Source organism: Colius striatus, chromosome 7 (assembly GCF_028858725.1).
Source record: "Colius striatus isolate bColStr4 chromosome 7, bColStr4.1.hap1, whole genome shotgun sequence".
Lineage (NCBI taxonomy): Eukaryota > Metazoa > Chordata > Aves > Coliiformes > Coliidae > Colius > Colius striatus.
The window spans coordinates 5861123-5879929 of record NC_084765.1 but is presented as its reverse complement, the minus strand read 5'-3'; the positions used below and the strand labels follow the sequence as shown (position 1 = coordinate 5879929).

Below are 18807 nucleotides of genomic sequence, written 5' to 3'. Positions count from 1 at the left end.
TTTGACTCGGTGTTTTGAAAATGCTAAGCTACCATCTTCTGATGTATTGCTATAAGAGGACAGGTAAAGCCAGCAGGCATCGCCCGTCCGCTCCTCCCTCAAGCGACAGCCTCCGCCGCCTCCTGAGGGAGGAGCGAGCGGGCGGGCGGTGGCTGAGGCGAGCGTCACGCGCGCCGGTTGCCATGGCATCGGGAAGGCCGCGGGGGCCGCCGGGAGCGCGGGTCGGAGCGCGCCGTTTGGCCTGTGGGGAGCGGGGCGGGCGCGGCAGGAGGCCGTAAGCGCTGTTAACCGGCGTTAACCGCCGCCCGCTCCCCTCAGGTGCCACCCCGCCGCTATAATGAGCAGCGATGCCCGGACCTGTGCCAGCAGAAGCATGAAGAGGAGGGTTGCCCGCCTCAGACCGTCGTACTCCACCAGCTCCGAAAGCGAGGAGCCCCTCAGTCTCTCCAGTTGCTCCCCGCTCTTCCCCGCGTCCCGCCTCAGCTCTCCGAGCGGCGAGGAGGAGCGGGCGGAGGCCTCCTGGAGCCGACGAGGCGATAGGTAACCCCTGCATCTTGGGCCCGGGTTCGAGCTGGGAGCTCGGGGCCCACCCTTGCGTGAGGAACCAGACTCCTGTACTCTCCTGCCTTTGTTGAGGACGGAAGATTACTTCACATACAGATGTATTTGCGTAGATAAGTGCTTTAAGGCACCTCGTTTCCCTTTTAGGCGGGGAAGTCGCAGGTTACAGCAGACTTTTCTATGGCCTGTTGGGTATTTTCGTGCTTTTGTAAGATCCATAAACTGTTAACTTGAGCATCAGGGCCTTTGCAAGTTAAAAGGAGTGCAGACATTCCTGTCATCCTTTTAAGTGTTCTTAGGGATTAAAGGACTACTTGGCTGAGAAAATATAGCAATATTCAGAGTCAATTTTGGTGTATGCATTGCACATTTCTTGTACCTGTGCTTAATTTCATGCCCTCTTAATTCTATGCAAATTTAATGTCTCTTTCCCTTGGAATCTCTTCTGTTTGACAGTGGAATAAGTAATTCTTATTCCTCCCTCTAAAACAGAATGGGAGAAGAGCAGGGAATGCCTGTCTCATTCTCCAATATATGACCATCCCAGTGGAAATTTCACAGATCTGTGCAGTAACTGATGGTGGATATAATTAGTAAGACTGAATAAAATTGTGTAGTGGGATAAGGGAAGGACAGCAGAGCTTCTCTAGAGTGCAGGGTTCCAAGGTGGTTCTCAGACTTACATGGAGAGCAGTGGAGGAATATGGACCACACTGAACTTTTCTAACAAACTTTTCATGGAAAAAAAATGTTAGAAGTCTAGTGAAAGTGTTCAAATGTAGTCAGAAACAGAAGCTTCAGAGTGAAAAGGATATTAGCCAGTTTATGGTCCCTCCTGTTTCAAGTTTTCTGATTTCTCTCTTTTTACTCCTTCCCAATAAGTGGTTTTGTTCACGTACCTTGAAGTTCTGTAGCATTCAGTTCAAACCACTACATATCTTTGCAGCTTGAGACATTGCTTGCAACAGCTCTCAATTTTTGCGCCTGTTGCTGCAGTATTCCCGGGCAGCAGGGTAAGATGCAACCGGAGATGACCTCTGTTAGGGCCTGACTTGGAACAATCTCATTAAACTCTGTGAGCACAATATATACTTCACTCTTGCAGACACTGCATCTGAATAATGCTGCTGCTGTGTTGTAATAAGTGTGTACCAAATGTTCATATAGCAACTTCCGTGTATAGCTGCCAAGATCTCAAAAGTATAATAAAAAACCACTTTTACACAGCCACTACACCCCCACACACATATGCACATGTTCTCTCAAAGACTCTTTTTTGTTGTTGTTGTTATCTTGAAATTACACACAAAAATTAGCTGTAGGCAGATGCTTAACGTGGGAAATGCAATATTTGCAAAAGAGACTGAAAACAAGGTCTTGTGAAATGATGTTAGACATTTTCATACTTTCATAATAGATGTTTGATGGTGTAACTCAAGTGAAGATAGGGTGTATCACAGTGATTTCTATTAATCATAATTCAGTTCTAATACCAAGTATACCTTCTTCCTTCTAAGATACTTATTTAGAAAAAAATGCCATACTTTAAGATGAAGAGAAAGAGAAAGATTGGTTCCCAGTCTGTGCTCTGGTGCAATCTGGGAGCTTTAGACAGTACTGCAGAACGAGAAATGTTTCTCCAAACATTTCTTCATATTGAACTTGTGTTCGCCTCCATTTAAACTTAATTTTCTGCTGTTTCTTGCTCATAGACAGCAAGTTTTTCATTTGGACCAGTTAACAGCTTGAACTTTATAATTACTGATACAAGAAAACACATAGTAAATCTTGTTTTTCTTAATTCATTCCTTCTAGTAGTACTTTTTCTCTAATATGTCAGCATTACTCTACTATGAGATGCCATAATGCAAATCAGGTACAGCAAAGGAATGTGTTGAGGAAGTATCCCTGCCTCAAATATCAAGTCTGGACAAAGTTGTCTTGGTTTCCTGAATTTGAATGCATAATACTTTTATCCTTATCTTTCATAAGCTTTCAGAGAGCTATTTTCTCCTGAAATGTGTTGTTATGCATTCTTAAGTTGCATCCCTTATTTCATGTACCTGTTTAAAAGCCTCTGTTCAGTTTTTGTTCTTTGTTCATGCTGTAGCATAAAAGCCCCAGAGTGCCGCAGGTTGTGTTGGATAAGGCTGGGCTCAGGGGTGTGTGGCTTGTGCTGCTTTTGTCCATGCATCCTCTGTGTGCCAGGCTATCCTGCCAGCTCCTTTGTGCTACATCTCTGTGGCAGCATAGTATAAAGCAGGTTGGGGGCTGATTCTGTGTGGGGAAAACAACCCTCTTCCAGCATCCCCCAGACATGTCACAGTTTGACCAGCATTCACGTTAACACACATGTTGTGGGTGACAACAATGGAGAAGAGCAAGACAAAACTCCTTAGCACTGAAGTTGTCCCCAGATGCCTCGTACTACAGAAACATATTCTAAAGGTATTGCTGTTCCCTGTAAATACATCATACTTTTTACATTGATAAAAAAACATATGCTTAAAAGATTTATTTCAGAAGCATTAACATAATATGCTTGTTTGAATGCCTCTTCTGTAGCTTGAATTCAACAAACAGAATTACTCACTGTAGTGAAGTATGAGGGTAGGTATTTCCAGAGCCCATAGTAAAGTGAAATCTAGTTTCAGTATTTTGTTCAGAAAAAATTCTGTATGAGATAGAAGAAACCTTACAAAGAAATCTGTTGGCGTGTCTTCAGTTTTAGTTGACTTAGAGCCTAATATACGGTCTTACTTATGAGGTGGTACATATATAGAATATTATAAAAGAGATTTCTGGCCTGGGGCTAAGATTGCTGCATTATTCATGAGTAAAGAAGTTATGAGTGAGTTATGCAAGGTATCTTATTAAAAATCTAATAGAACCTTGTATAATATCAAGTACTGTATGCAAGCCGTGTTTCATAAGTATGTTTCCTGTGAAAGCTTTTTAGGGTGGAAAACTACTTATTGCAGTGAATGGATTCTTAATGCTGAGGTTGCTTGCTGTCATGGATCCAATTCTATAGGACCTGAAAGAAGAAAAAGTATGTGCTGAAGGCCACTTGATACATGGAACCCGTCTGTGACTGAGGACAGGATGTTAGATCTCTCGATTTCCCTCAATTGCCATATAGAGATGGAAGGTGACACTTTGATGCTTCTGGTGTTAGTTTTTGTTCAATTCATGAAAGGTCGTGCTTGAATCTGTTACACAGTTTGAAGCAGGAGGGGGAAAAAAATCCGTAACAAGCTGGAATATATTAAGTACAACATAAGAGTGATGGTCAGAAGAGTACTGTAAATGCCATTTATCTATTCTGGAGACCACTAAAAGAACAAAAATGATGTTGTTGTCACAGCGTACCATAAAAGAAATGTTCAAAGCAGTAGCACTGCTTAACTTTTCAATCAGATATATTACAGATAATATTCTCTTACACTTGTTTTTAATTCAGGAAGGATGAAGGCTCTGAAATAGCAGAGGAGAATAAAGAATCACCCCTGAAAGATAATTTTTCACCATGGGAAGAGTGGTTCATTGGCAAAGAGAAGGAGCTACGTGCCCGCTTACAAGCTAGAGCTGTGGAGGTGAATACATGCAGTTGACTTGTTGTTAAGTCTTAATAGAATAGAGCAAGCACAGAATTTCTTTTTCCTTTGGCTGTGGAAACACACGTAATTTTGTCCCATTATTTTTTAGTGTCTTGGGCCTCCATAGTGTTTGTGTTTGACAGTGCTGACGTGATTTACACTATTCTCTTTTGCTAAATATTATGCTTCATTAAAGTAGTGCTGTATAATATTTTGCTTATCCAACTGTCAGGTAATGGTTCAAGTTTAAAGGATTAAAACATTTATATAATTGGTACCTTGATTTTCATCATGGATACATACGCCTGCATGTGGGTACTAAAACACGACAGGGCGTGTGCTGGGCGTGAGTATGCCAAGCTACTTGGTTGAATATGAGTGTTGTTACCCACTTAGTGTATAATTATACAACTGTTTGGTGTCCTTTCCCAGGATACGTTTCCCTGTCCCAGCATTTTTTTCCTTCCTTCTGTCTTCTGCTCCCTTGCAAATGAACAGTTCTTGAATACTGGAGCTGGGGCCGAATTAAGTGAGAGTACTATATCTTTTCGTGATTAATATGTTTGTAGTTGCAGTTGATTAAATGATACTGTTGTTTAAAATCAAATTGAAAGTATTGGAATAATCACATCAAAGTTAGATAATTTTTCACTTTAGGTACTGATTTACTGTTTGACCTTGAGCAATGTCCTAACCTTACTGTGATTTGCTTTATTTGTAAAATGTAACATGAATGTAACATACAGCTGAATTATGTGGGCTACCTCATGTTGTTTATAAAACACCCACTGCTGGAAGGTTCTAAACCAGTCTTTTAGAGGTCAGCATAACACCTAAATAGTTTGTTAAACTTGAGGACTATGTTTTCATCTATTAATATTCACCACACATTTAATGACTTCTTTAGATTCCAGTTTGGTAGTCACGTCTCCCTGTTCTGTTTTTTAAGTATAAAAAAATAAGCCAAAGTGATTTCTCATGTCATGTAGAAAATGTGGTTTGTGTGTGGACTTCTCATGTGGTCTTGATGAGGAACCAAAGCAATTTATTCTTGTGTATCACACAATAGCATTTATACAGTACTAAATGTAATCTAGCAGATGTCTCTCTTAAATATACATTAGGAGCTGTCACAGGACAAGCATTACTTAAAGCTGTGTAAAAATCAGTGGAATGGGTAAATGTTTTATTTTTAATTTGTAAAATTCTGAAAACATGTTAAACTGCAACATAGGCAACTCAAATAGCTTCTGTCAGGGAAAAAAAACATGCAATCAACCTTTTGGTAAGATGCCAGAAGAGAACAGAGTATGTGATGGTGATATAAAGTATTATCACATTGACATATAAATAACATTCTAAATTGATATCCTAAGAAAGAACTTTGAAGTGCCAGGTTTTTTGCTGATGGATAAAATGCTTTAGAATTTCTTCTCTCATCTTCAAAATAAAGCTCCAATTTCAAAGCTTGCTAAAATCTGCAATAACTTTGGCTTTAATAAGCTCTAGACTAAGCCATAAAGTTCCTGTAGTTCTGAGACTGAAGATCACAAGTGAGTAATATTTCACTTAGCTTTTGATGCCTTCCTGAATGCAGAACAATATGCCATGTAAATTTTAAGTACTGTAGAAAAGTACTGCTGCAAATCGGGATTCTCCTGGCTTGAAGGGCATTTAAGTCAACTGAGGAATGATTTATTCCACTGAATTGTTTCCAAAGCCTAATTAAATATGTATTTCCAGTTCATGCTCTAAAAATTATGCATTTCCACTGGTTATATTTCATAATATTTCTGTGTTGACTGTTATCCATCCTTTCCAAAGTCTTAATGAAGGAAAAATTTCAAAATCTATTGCTTACATTGTTTTAAGTGCAGCACTGGTGGAGATAGTCACCACAAATTCAAGATACTTGTGTTTCCTTTTGTAGGAAATGAATATACAGCGTGAGAGGATGAAGCAAAAGCAAGAATGTGAAAAGAGGAAAAGGATAGCTGAAGAGAAGCACAAGGAATGGGTCCAAAAAAAAAGAGAAGAGGTAAGTATTGCTTTGGCTGTAGATTTTCTAGCACATACTGTTCTGAAGTAAACCTATGTAAAATTTACTTGGAGTGTTTGGCCAACCATATTTTTAGTTTGCTGAATTAATGTCTGATTTAATTACAAATACTAAAACCATGCCAAGACAGTGAAAAATTTTTCCAAGACTGATTTCTCTGTTTTTCTGTAAGGTATAAAGAGATTTGTTTTCTGAGTAGTCAGTTAACTGACAGTTGGCCTAGATCTTGTGCAGCAGCCTTCAGCTAATTGTAGCTGGGGTTCTGGTCTTCAGTTTAGTCTTCTCTTTCTGACTTCCTAGGTTCAGTGCCCAAGGATTTTGGGTTAAGTGTCCATCTGAACTGTCTACAATGTTTTGTAGACCAAGTAGAGCCGGAAGAAGGATTTAGTTAAGTACCATTGTGGACAGGCAAATAGTATGGTACAGTTTAGAGGGATAATTGAGGTGTGAGGCTAGATTCAGGAAATTCTCAGTAGACCACAGTTAGCAATCAGGAATTCCATCATCCAAGAAGTCATTCCTGAGTGGGATCAAAATTTTTTTAAGTTCTTTTGAGAGGGATGACCCTAAGTCCAGGGTCAGAAACAGACAGAACCCTGACCTCAGCGGGGCACTCTACAGCTCTGTGTCACTCAAAGTAAGTATGTGTACTAGGTGGCAAAATGGGAGTGTGTGGGAGTCTTAGGTTTGTTCAAGCTCCTGGTAGTTTGTGAGCATATGCATTCATTGTCTTACAATCTGTAACAATACTAGTTGCTTACTATTCTGTACTTCTGGTTCTGAATAAAATCAGATGAAAATTTATTACAAATATCCCAATAGCAATAGCTGAGCTAGATATCCAGACCTCATACATTTGTCTTAGCTGTTTCAGAAGTCCTTCAGATTCCCTCTAGAACCAATAGAATAACCTGTGTTTGGATCTAACCTAATGACTCTTGGTCTCAATGCTAACTGGATGTTTGATGTAAACCTGCCTCAAACCAATCCTGCTATAATTATTTATTATGAAGTAGAAAAGATCTTTCCTTATTAAAATACAGAGAAAAATGCAGAAGACCTATTATGCAGCAGAAACAATGCCATTTTCTTCTTCTAAAACGCAAATAAAATTATAGGTACCTGTAAGAATTTATTGGTTTGAAAGAGTTTGAGCTGCCCATTAAAAGTTTTTCACAGTTGATACGAATGACAGTTCTGATTCTTCCCTCTGCCCCCACCTCCCTTTAGATTCTGTAAAGCTCAACCAATTTGAGTCTTCCAAAGGCCATTGTCTTTGTGAATTTACTGATCAACTTCCCATTGACAATAGAGAAGGTCTTTTTACGATAATCACGTCAGCCCAGAGAATGGGGGGAAAAACCACATTTGTGTCTTGACTTTATCATACTATATTTTGGAAGGATAAGGTCACACTTAGGCCATGTCCCAGATGTTTACCAAAAGTAATCCGAATTTCATTTAAATCAGATGATTCATTGGCTACTCTTTTCTGTAAACCACACTCAAGAACAAACTGGACTTAAAAGCTTAGATGTCTGCAAGATGTTAACGTTTGTGCTACATAGGTCTTATCATTTCAAGTTTCAACAAGATTATCTGTGGACCTGGACACTGACTGAAGAATAAATATGTCAATTCCATGACTAAGAAGGTCTAAAATTGAGCGAAGTTTAAGGTTGGATTCATGAGCACTGACAGTTACTATGCTTTTCTAGGAGAGTGTGTCTACATCTCATATTTGGGAAAGATCACATCATTTCCTCCTAGAAGCATCAAAAAGTGCTCCTTGAGGCAGAACTCACAGTATTCTTTGCTGAAATATGCATTAAGCACTCACCTTTTTCATAACCAGTTACTGCTTCTGAGCCCCTGTGTATAGATTGGAGAAAATGCTTTATTTGGAGGCAGTACTTGGGGAATGTCACCTCTATGACCTCCTCACACCTGTGCCCTTTCCCATTGCTGAATACTGTACTGATGAAGGAAATAAGAATGATGGAGCCTGCATGGGACTTTCTCCTTCATCTTGAGCATCCAGCACCAGGAGATGCTGCTGGAAAAATCTTCATTCCATGAATGTGAGATACATTTATGTCAGAAGTAGAATATTTGTAAAAGAATTCTGTTGCTTTTCTGTATGCCAAGCTAGTTTTCTTGCATTTTGTTGCATGGCAATGTCAGTTGTGAGGCTCTGGCTATTAAGTATAGTCCCTTAGGGTCAGGTTAGGAAGCAAAGCTGGAGTGCTATTTTTCTTTAATATATATTTAAAACTATATACTATGAAGTTTTTTTTATGCTTCAATAACTTTGCATAAACTATTTTTGAACATAAAGGAATCATAGCCATTTAATAATCTTCTATGTAAATTGCTTTTGGGATTTATTTAGAAGTAATATATTGAATATTTAGAAGTAATATATTGAAAGCTACCAAAGAACATTCTGTGAAATATGTTTATGCAAATATGGCAAAATTGGCTCGCTGGGAATTGAAAGCTTAAAATCAACTGTAAGGCACAACCTAGTTCTATTAATGACTTTCAATGTTCAGTAAGACAAAATAGTTTTACTTTCTCCTAAGACTGAGTAATTTGTGCACAAACAGTAAATTACCTGTTTTTTAGATGTACTAGAACTCTATTTTTAACAAATTACAGGAACATCAAATCATAGAATCACAGAATGGTAGGGGTTGGAATGGACCTTTAGAGATCGTCTAGTCCAAGCCCCTGCAGAAGCAGGTTCACCTAGATCAGGTCACACAGGAACATGTCAAAATACTTGAAGTCTAAAATATCTCCAAACATGCTTTCAATTCCAGAAGAAACTTTACTTGAAACAACATGATTTTGTATGTAACTAAAACTTTTATTTCCGACCTTTATATAGTCTCAGGTGAAATGTTGTTATCTTCACATAAACAGGCACCCAGCCTTTGTAGTTTGCAAGTGTCAATTGGGTTTCAGACTTGTCCTCCTATCAAGACTGCTACAAGACTGCCCTTCTACAAAACTGCATCCAATGAACCCCAGTTGTATGTGACTGATTTCCTCATGTTTTGCCATAGAGCAGGAAGCTTGTTGTCAATAGCAAGTTGCTTTTACTTTTCTGGTTTTGCATGAACTTTTGATCCGGAGATGTGGAGCCTCTTTCGTTCCTACCAATAGCTATGGGACTGAACTTGTACAGGTTCATGTGTTTGCTGGATTCCTCATTCCTGCCTTCAAGTACCAAAGGCTTTGAGAAATGCGTCATAGATACATAAACTGCAGAGTGCCCATTAGTGGATGTGACCATTTAATTCTTTAGAACATTACCATGAAAATCAGAACTTCTTATGCATTGATGCTGAATAAAATATTAGGATTAAAGGTCAGGCCTACTGGCAACAGCTGATGGAATGCAATCTACCCTCTATGAGCTATTTAATATGTTATCTTCCAGTCATATTGGCCCTGCAAAACTACTTCATTCTTAGAGTGCCCACACACTATGAACTATCTAGAGTTCTGAATTTATGTTTGTGCATATGTATACATACCAATATATTATAGATTGTTGTGGGTGTGCCCTGGTAAAAAGCTAATCCCCATGCAGCCACTTGCTCACTTCCTAGCAGTGGAATTGATGGGGGAAGAATTAAAAGGGTAAAAATGAGAAAACTTGTGAGCTAAGACAATTTAACAGGTAACTTTGATATTCAGCTTATTTTGTTGTTCGTTTTTTCTTTCAGTCAGTCCCTATTACTTACTGAAAAGTGTCATTTTAATGGAAAACAGGTATGGGACAGGAAGATTCTGTTTTGATGCTTTTTCACTGAAAATTTTGTTGTTAGAATTTACTTGGCCATTGACTGATAGTATTTTTTAAGAAGAAAAGTCTAGAAGAAATATGACAACTTTGAACCAACACACTGTAAAAGAATTAATATGTTCTTGTGCTGTATACTTCCTCCCAGAAGAAAGACCTAGATTCCAGCTCTTAGTCCAAAGACTTTAATACGTACTTTATCTCACCATTGCTAATGTGGAACACAGATTGGCGGCTTGGGCACGGCTTTCAAGTTAAAAAGTCATGCTCACTCATGCTGTCTTTCATCCAGTGGGTTGTTAATTATTTTGTAAGGAGTGGTGCCGCTTCAACAGAAGGGGTGGAGAATCTTGTCACTTCAGCCTGCAGCCTGGTAGATGGAGTCTTCTCCCCACAGTGGGAGACATTAGTTTGAATCCCCTCAGGCAGAGAGGTAATGAAATCTGAATCTTCCCTGTCCTAGGTTATTGTTGTAACAGCTGAACTATTGTTCTCTGTCCAAACTGTTGTTACTGCAACAACAGTGCTATGTGTGTGATGTGCTATGGTTTTTGCTGACAGAAGCAACTGCATTTAAAAATTTAAATCTTCTGTTTCCATGCTCAAGTCTGTCTCTACATATCTAAACTTTGGTTGTGACTAGGCTTAATTTCTGAAGGGTTGTTGTATTTTCTGCATATTTTGGGGTTTTCAACATCTAAACCTAGAGTACAAGATAGACCGTTCTTTTTTTTAAGCATGGCGTTGATGTATCTTTATACCAGCTTTTCTGTGAGGTTGTGCATGGACAATGCCATGGTTAGGATTTTAGATATAGTTGCATCTCAATTGTATCCAGACTTACCTTTAGATTTATGTAAGGAGAATGAATTAATTAGTGTTAGAAGGAGTTTTAGATAGGGTGATGGAGAAGTGGGTCAAGGTGGCAGCTGGGAATAGGAGTGCTCATGTATTTCCTGTGGAGTCCCCAAGGAACACAGATTGGGAGAAAGATCTATGTATATAACTACCTTACAGTCCTCCAATTTCTAGACCACAGTAGGTCCTGCATTGACTCTGTGTGAACCTGATGAATACATCGGTGTAAACCTGCCTGTCAGTAGATGACTGCAGCTCAATATTGTTTCACTGACCTCCTTTCTAGCCTCTTGTTCTTTGCACATGCCAGTTCTGGAGAGATTAAAAAGGTATCTTTGTGAGCTCAGCTTGGTGTCTGAGCTGTGTAACAGGTATAATTTGTAAAGATAATAACAATTAGCCAAACAACCTGTATTTCTGAGGCTGAAAAATGTAATTGATGTTCAGGTTTATTATGAAGATAAATGAGGAAATTTGGATGTGTGTTCTGATGTTGGCAGTGTAGACTTCTATATTGTGCCATCAGTCAGCATGAAATGATGCTAGAATACAGTAACCAAGATGTTCGAGCAAACAGCTATGAAATAGAACCATCAGTTACCTATGAAAAGAAAAATGTTTCACATTCTGCAGACCAGAAAATGAGAGAAAATTGCTGTGAGAAGCGTCTTAAAAATAGAGCCCACAATGTTAATTTCTGGAAATATTTCTATTTGACAGCATTCTACATAAAAAATGCAGCACAGACAGCAACTTTGCACTTTACCTTTTCCAGCTTCTCATTTAATTGTTGCTATGAAAGTCATAGAATCACAGAATGGTAGGGATTGGGAGGGACCTTTAGAGATCATATAGTCCAAACCCCCTGCAGAAATAGGTTCAGCTAGTGCTGCAATATGTATTTTCTTTCTTTTTTCCAGTTGGATATAGCATTTCTGTTGCAACAGGGATTGGGCTTTTGTCTGCCTCTGAAGTTATTTAATATTTCTACCTTGCATCAGGAAGAAATAAAATGATGCTTCAAATTTTAAATTAACAGTTTTCTACATGTACATAGGTCTGATTTTTTTTCTTGAAAAGTCAGTTGTTCTGCTTGATAAGATGTCAGTTTGGTACTGACTCTGAGACACATGCTGCCTACTGAAACACCATCACTGCTTTGTGGGATTTGTTTTGGTTGGGGATTTCCAAGTACTGACCTAACCCAGGCTTCATTAGGTTGGTGGCTTGATAGGATCACAGCCCAGAGCAGTGAGCCTCCAGGGCAGATTTATATCCTTTGTCCTTAATAATGTGCCTGGGTGGGGTGGCAGGAGAACAGACCTTTCTCACAGTGAGTAATTGGATGTTTTACAATCAATACCTTAATTTATGTAATACTTGTAATCATACTTTAAAGTATATGTGAATTTGCTAGTGGTTCAGCAAATAAATGATGTCTCTTTTTAACATAAGATCAAAGAGAATTTAAAAAACCCAATCTGAGCATAAACAAATCCTATTCTTTCCTTCCTCCCATATAGATATGGAAGGAAAGTGAAAGGAGGATTAAGAACATATACATTAATGTGCACATTCCCAGCATTTTTTGTAGACTTGTATAAGAGGAAGTAATGAGGATGGGGTGAAGCTGGGAAGGCCAGGGTGACAGGAGCTTGACATGAAACAGGTTATTAAGGCAGCTGAGAATGTGGTGTACACCAGCTTTATGAACGAAAAGCTGTTCTGTGCTTGAGAGAAAGGGGAAGCATTTCTGATTTGTCTGCAGAATAATTTCCAGGCAGCTGCAGTCTGCAATTCTGCAGGGACTCTCCCTCACTTAAGAATGTCTCACTGGAAGTAAAACTTAGCAGTAGTTGTGGCTTTCATGGTAGTGTGAGTGGCCTATCATTGTTTACAGAGGACCTAATTTAACTTTGGGTCAGCCTTGATAGTAGCTGAACTCATCTGAAGTATTATGACTAAAGATACATTTAAGAAGCTTCCTTGCTTTTTAATTATTGTCTTTAGACTAAAAATCTTTCAATTTTCTGCTTATAATTGTCCATTATTGAATACTTCCCCTAAGTATGGAAGGAGCTCATCCCTTCCAACCCTTAAGATTCTGTGATTCTGTGATGATAAAGCCTTTAGCCTAAAGACTTTGAATTATACTTAGTTTTGTAACTTACTTCACAATACTGTACAATAGAGATAAGCCAGCAAACAACAAAAGATTTGAAATCTTTGTAAGCCTTCTTCACTGTTTAAGCGTAACGTCTCTCGTCTATCTTAACGCTTTTTTATATGTCCCAGACTACCGTTGTCTCGAAACAAGAGTTGTTGAGAGATGCATGTGAGAAATATTTGGTAATGAAGGAACACAAGGACAACTCTGAATCAAAGAGATTAGAATGAATTTTAGATGAAGAAGGAGGAAAAACTGATGGTTAAATGTTTTTTTTCAGGCAGGTGTAGAACCTGTGTAATTTGCCAAAAAATGGTTGTTTTTTCCTTTTTAACATATTTAAGCATGGAAGAATTTACAGAGTAGTAAACATAATAGCATAAGAAGTACTAAAAGTAAGTTTTGTGTCATATTTTCTGACAAGTTTATATGTTTAAAGCTATGATGAATAGGTTTAATAACTTGATGAATAGCTTCAAAAAGCTTGCAATTTTATATTTTTTCAGGGTTATGATGATTTTATTCATGATTATGTAATAAAATTAAGTGTATCTCTCAAAAGAATTGTCCATTGAAGTAGACTGAAAGTTTCTATTCTGTTTCTTTGATCCGTTTCACGTAGGAAAGAAGGGAAAGGGAACGAAAGCTGAGCAAAGAAATGGCAGAAAGAGCCGCAAAGGAACTAGAAAAAATGCAATTACAAGAAAAGGCTGAGGTCAAGTATAAAGAATGGTTAAAGAAGAAGAGAGCTGAAGAGGCAGAAAAGAAGAAGAAAGAGAAGGTATTAATCAGCTTTCTCTTTTGTTGGATGAGTTACCTAATCTGTAATTTATGTTAAATATATTGGTTGATTGAATTGATCAAATTTATCAAATAGCAGTGTTGTACATGAAAAAGCTTGCAAAAGATGTAATTTCATTGCATTGAAGACATTGAGGTATCAGCAGCAAAGATGCATATTGATGCATTTTTATTAATAGTCTTTGCAAACCCACTGCAACTGTGATAAGGGAAAGATAAATGCAAATCACAGGATGTACCTTAATTACTCAGTCCTTTGCAAGGTAACCAGAGGGAAAATAGGTAGCAGTCTGGGCATTTTTTTCCTTGTACCACTATTAACACTATATTATCATTATATTATCATTATAGTTGTACATATTTCTGATTAAAAGTCCATGCTAGGAGTTCTAATTTTAATGTAATTTAATATTAATTAGTCACCTATGTATTTTTATAGTGGGTTTCAGAATACCTCTTGCTTATTCTAAACTTCCTAAAGTACAGGCTTTGAGGTCCTGTAGTTCACTGAACAAATGCTCTAACAGGCTATGCTTGCAGGAATCATCCAGAATTCCTCTGGAATATCACATATTGGTTACTCGTATGACCAGATGTCTTATCTATGTTGATGGTTGTGTTTTCATTTAATTAATGTTATTTCAGTAGAATAGGTAATATAGGGGTGCTGTACTAGTGTATAGCTAGTACACTAGTACAGCTAGTGTGTGGAGGACGATTGTGGTGCAAATTTATCTATATCCCCTGTAATTACAGCAGTTGTTCTTGAAGTGCAGAAAGCATTTGTGTTTCACAAGTACATAGAATGGTTTATTTGAATTAACTTTAAAATACTGTAAGCTAGTACAGATCAGTTTTCAGGCTGTAGTGACCTTAACTTTTCAGTCTTTCCATGTGATTAAAACATGCTTAAATATTGTGCACTGGTGGTTTTTATTTCCTGCTTAAGAAACTAATTCTGTGTGTCTGCTGGGCCTCCAAAATGCACAGCACAAAGACCCTGAAACCCAAGAAAATGAAAGTCATCAGGCAGATCTAAACCATATGCATTCGTTTAGTTACATCTTCATTCCATAGGTTCCTATAAGCCGTGTTCTCAGTATCAATTAAACTTAATTGAAATCCAAATGCCATCATTTTTGACTTGTACTTCTGATTAATGTGTACCCAAGCCTGCTTCAGGCTTGGAGGCAACCCAGGCATGGCTGATAACAGGGCTGCACAAATAACAGGTAAATGAGAAGAGGTGAGATGGCTGTCCCAGGTGCAATAGCCTCTTGAGGGTAATGGCACTACAGTAGACTCTAGTCATCTGCTTGTTATATTCAGAATATCCTCTACACGTAGCCTTCCAGAAGGTTTCTGAGAGTATTTTCTCAGAGAAATCTGGAAGAACGCAGAGATGGACTTTTGTGTTTGGTGGGTTTTTTTTAAACATTAAAGAAAAAACACTGCAACTTTTCTATTGTCAGGAAAATGTGTTTGGATTTGAAAACGTAGTTGAAATACATTTAGCAGTCTGGGAAACTGCAAAAGGATTATTTACCATTGTCTGTATATTGTACAGGGATTTGTCTATAAGTATCTTAGGGTTTTTTCTATTTTACTTTTAGGAAAAAGAAAAAGAAAGGGAAGCTGAGCTACAGGAGAAGAAAGCAAGAGCAGAGAAGATCTTTAAAGAATGGCTACATAATGCTAAAAATAAACCACGCCCTGCTTTAAATGGTTATGGCTTCTCACACAGGAATTCTACAGGTTTGTACTACTTCCACACATATGTAGTGACTTAGGTTTGTGGTTCCTTCCCTCTAATATTTTAATGTAAAATGAAGCCTATTTGAGACATTTGTCTACTATCTGGTTTTTGGCTCATGGGAATGAATATCTCATGTGGTGTAAGTCAGAGAAGCTTTTCTCTAAGACATTCTGGGCACTTTTTGTAGTTCTTCATGTTATTTAGGAGGAAAAATATATTATTGGAGAGAATAATGTGGCATATCAAATTATAACTGATTTTGGTGTCATTTTCTTCATCAAATGTAGAAGTCGCTAGAGCCAGTTACTGATTCCTGTGAAGCAAATCAGTTATGTTAGTGTTTGTGTGCCACTGTATCACATCTGGATCCCCTTAGAAGAGAGGTAGATTTTGAGATGCAAAGACAGAAGCCCTGTCTGAAAAGGGAGACATGGGAATCAAACTCTGTTTTGAGCTAAGATTTCCTTTCCATTTACCTACACACCTCCATCGTACCCTCTCGGCCTCTGTAATCCTAGTGGTGTATAGTGTGGTGGTTTGTGAGTCTCACATTGTTTTTATGTATTTTGTCATCCCACATGGTACAAAAGCATAAGAGCAGCAAGACATAGCATTGCATTTTTACATATCAGTGCTTAATTATTTTTTTATACAATATATATCTACTTTTGCCTTTATTTTTTCATAGAATTAAAATAATTGTGTTTTCTAAATGTTTTAGGATGTGCTGTTGGAAATTTCTATCCAGCTCCAGCATATTGTAACCCCATTCCATGGAAACCCATACATGTGCCTCCTCCAAAGGAAGACAGTTTTCTTACCATGAAGAAGAGTAAGAGGCCTATATCTTGTCAGGCACGTGTGTCTTCACCTGTGGTAATTTATAATCCCAAGAACAAGTCTTGTATTGGATCCTTGTGCAAAAAGCAGTTATAGTACAGAAAACAAAGTTATTCTTATGATCCTGAATGGACTGAGCAGAAAATATGAAGTTATGTGTAGTTTTATACCCAAAACAGGCTGCTTTTCTAAAAATCATTTTTGTGGACAGGTTTTATGTTTACAGCTAACTAACCAGCTTTTTTGTATGTTTTTTTTTTTTTTATAAGTTGCATTTTAGTGAAGAAAACAAAGAGAAAAAGAAGAAAAAAGTCACATTTAGCCAATTGTAATGGGTCTGTACCTCAGTGCCAATAAAATACACAAGATTGTATCTTCCTTTCCTCCTCTTTTGTTGTTGAGTGTGTTTTTGTTGTATGTGATTATTGTTTTGGGCAACAGTATTGATGGATTATTTTAAATAAGCTAATGATAACAAACTTTAAAACAATTCTTGGCTTAGTGCAGAAGGAATTCAAGATCTGCATGCAGCTGCAGGGCTATGGTGTCATTGTATCACAGGGATGTAGAGGGATGGTCAACATCACTGGAAAGCTGCAATGTATGGATCAAGGCTCTTTAGGAAGCACAATCTGGGACAGTGAGCAGGGGAGAGAGCAAGAGGAACACGTGGAGTTTTGCTTGAGAACTTATGATTAACCAGATCAACAAGCCGAGACCTAATGAGGTCAAAAGGGACACCAAGGTGGGCAATGTTGGTCTGGACATCTGCTACACACTACCTAATCAGGAAGAAGTGTCTGACATTCTTCAGGCAGTTGAAAGAAGTCTTATGCTTGCAGATTCTGATCTCATGGGGAGACTTGAACCATCCTGAAATCTCCTGGAAGAGTAACACAGCATAGTTCAAGCAGTTAAGGTTGTTTCTGGAGAGCATTAGTAACTTCCCGAAATTCCTGACAGAAGTGGTAGAGGAGCTGACAAGGGGAAGCCCTGTGCTGGAATTGATAGGTACAAACAACGGAGAATTGCTCAAGGATGTGAAGGGTGGAGCAGCTTTACCTGCAATAACCATGGAATGTTGGAGTTCAGGATCCTGAGAGGGGGCTACAAATAGCAGGATCACAACCCTGAACTTCATGAGAGCAAATGTTGTTCTGTTCAGGAACTTGCTTGGAAAATCCTATGGAATATGACAATGGAGAGGAATCCAGGAGAGCTGGTGATTTTCAAGTTTTGTTTCTTCAAGCTCAACAATGGTCCATCTCTGAGCAGAAAGTCAAACAGGAGTGGCAGAAAGCCTGTTTAGATAAACAAGGAATTGATTGAAATGAAATACAAAATAGAAGCATACATGAAGGAGCAGCAGAACAGGTGTCCCTGGTATTATTCCCTCCACCAAATTTTCTGTGGAAATGTTTATCCCATCTTCAGAACCAGAACATTTGGAGATGGCCACCTTTAAGCCAACCTACAACCCCTAAAATAGCAGCTTTAACTTGAAGCCCTCCTGTACCTTATCCACGGCACTGTAAATGCAGTTCTGTCCTGAGCAAACAAGTGAAATATTGTTTGGATTTTTTCCAACAGGATATCAGCCACACAATAAAATGGTCTGGCCTTGTGGCATAATTTAAGATGATATGCAACAGAAAGCTATTGTTTCATGCTATTGTGGCAAATAATTAATTTACACTGTTCTTTCTCAGGTGTAAGAAAGATAAAATCTTAACACTTTGTTGTAACTTAAGCACCATTCTCTAGTCTCTTATTAAGTTCTCCCTAGATTTCTCTGCTCATGAAATTTCACAGTAGATCAAGCTGCAGGATCTCAAATTACTCACTAGAAACAGTCCAAGATCTCGCATCTTGATGTCTATGCTGCCAAAATAATATGTGACTCAGCCTCAGCTTATTTTCATTCCCCTGTTTTTGCAGAACTTCTGGTTGTAAGAATTCATAGACCATTTCAAAATCTTGGCTGCTGCATCCTTCTAGGATTCACAACCTTTCCTTCTCTCCATCCGTTATAGAGTGCCACATTTAACCTCACTGTGAAGGATCATGTCTACTGTGAGCTTTTATTGGTTTTGAAAATTGCTTTGTAGATGCTTCATAAAGTAGTGTGACTTTCCAGTAATTAACAGGAGACCTCCACAGAGACATTTCAGAGCTGCAATTCTGCAAGCAGTAAAGTGGATCAAAAGAAGTGACGGAGGAGCATCTGATGAGTAAGAAGGTCACTATTACTGTAGGCAGCCTCTCATTCTTAGGAAGTGGTCTGGTGAGTGTAACATAGTGCAACTTCACTGTTGGAAGTTGTGTTACTGGTTCTGGTGTGGAGCCAAGGCT

General features: G+C 38.3%; 1 protein-coding gene across 2 annotated transcripts; it reads left to right on the top strand.

Annotated features, from left to right (window-relative positions):
* Window positions 1–210: 210 nt before the first annotated feature.
* CCDC34 (coiled-coil domain containing 34) lies at window positions 211–16832 on the top strand. Of its 2 annotated transcripts, XM_062000464.1 has the most exons (7): window positions 211–540; window positions 4025–4157; window positions 6091–6198; window positions 13681–13839; window positions 15473–15614; window positions 16337–16447; window positions 16725–16832. In XM_062000464.1, the coding sequence occupies exons 1-7, from the start codon at window positions 338–340 to the stop codon at window positions 16733–16735; spliced, it is 867 nt and encodes a 288-aa protein (XP_061856448.1). In that variant the 5' UTR covers window positions 211–337; the 3' UTR covers window positions 16736–16832. The 2 variants fall into 2 exon arrangements, with proteins under 2 accessions (XP_061856448.1, XP_061856446.1); XM_062000462.1 differs by having other exon boundaries at window positions 16337–16832.
* Window positions 16833–18807: the final 1975 nt, after the last annotated feature.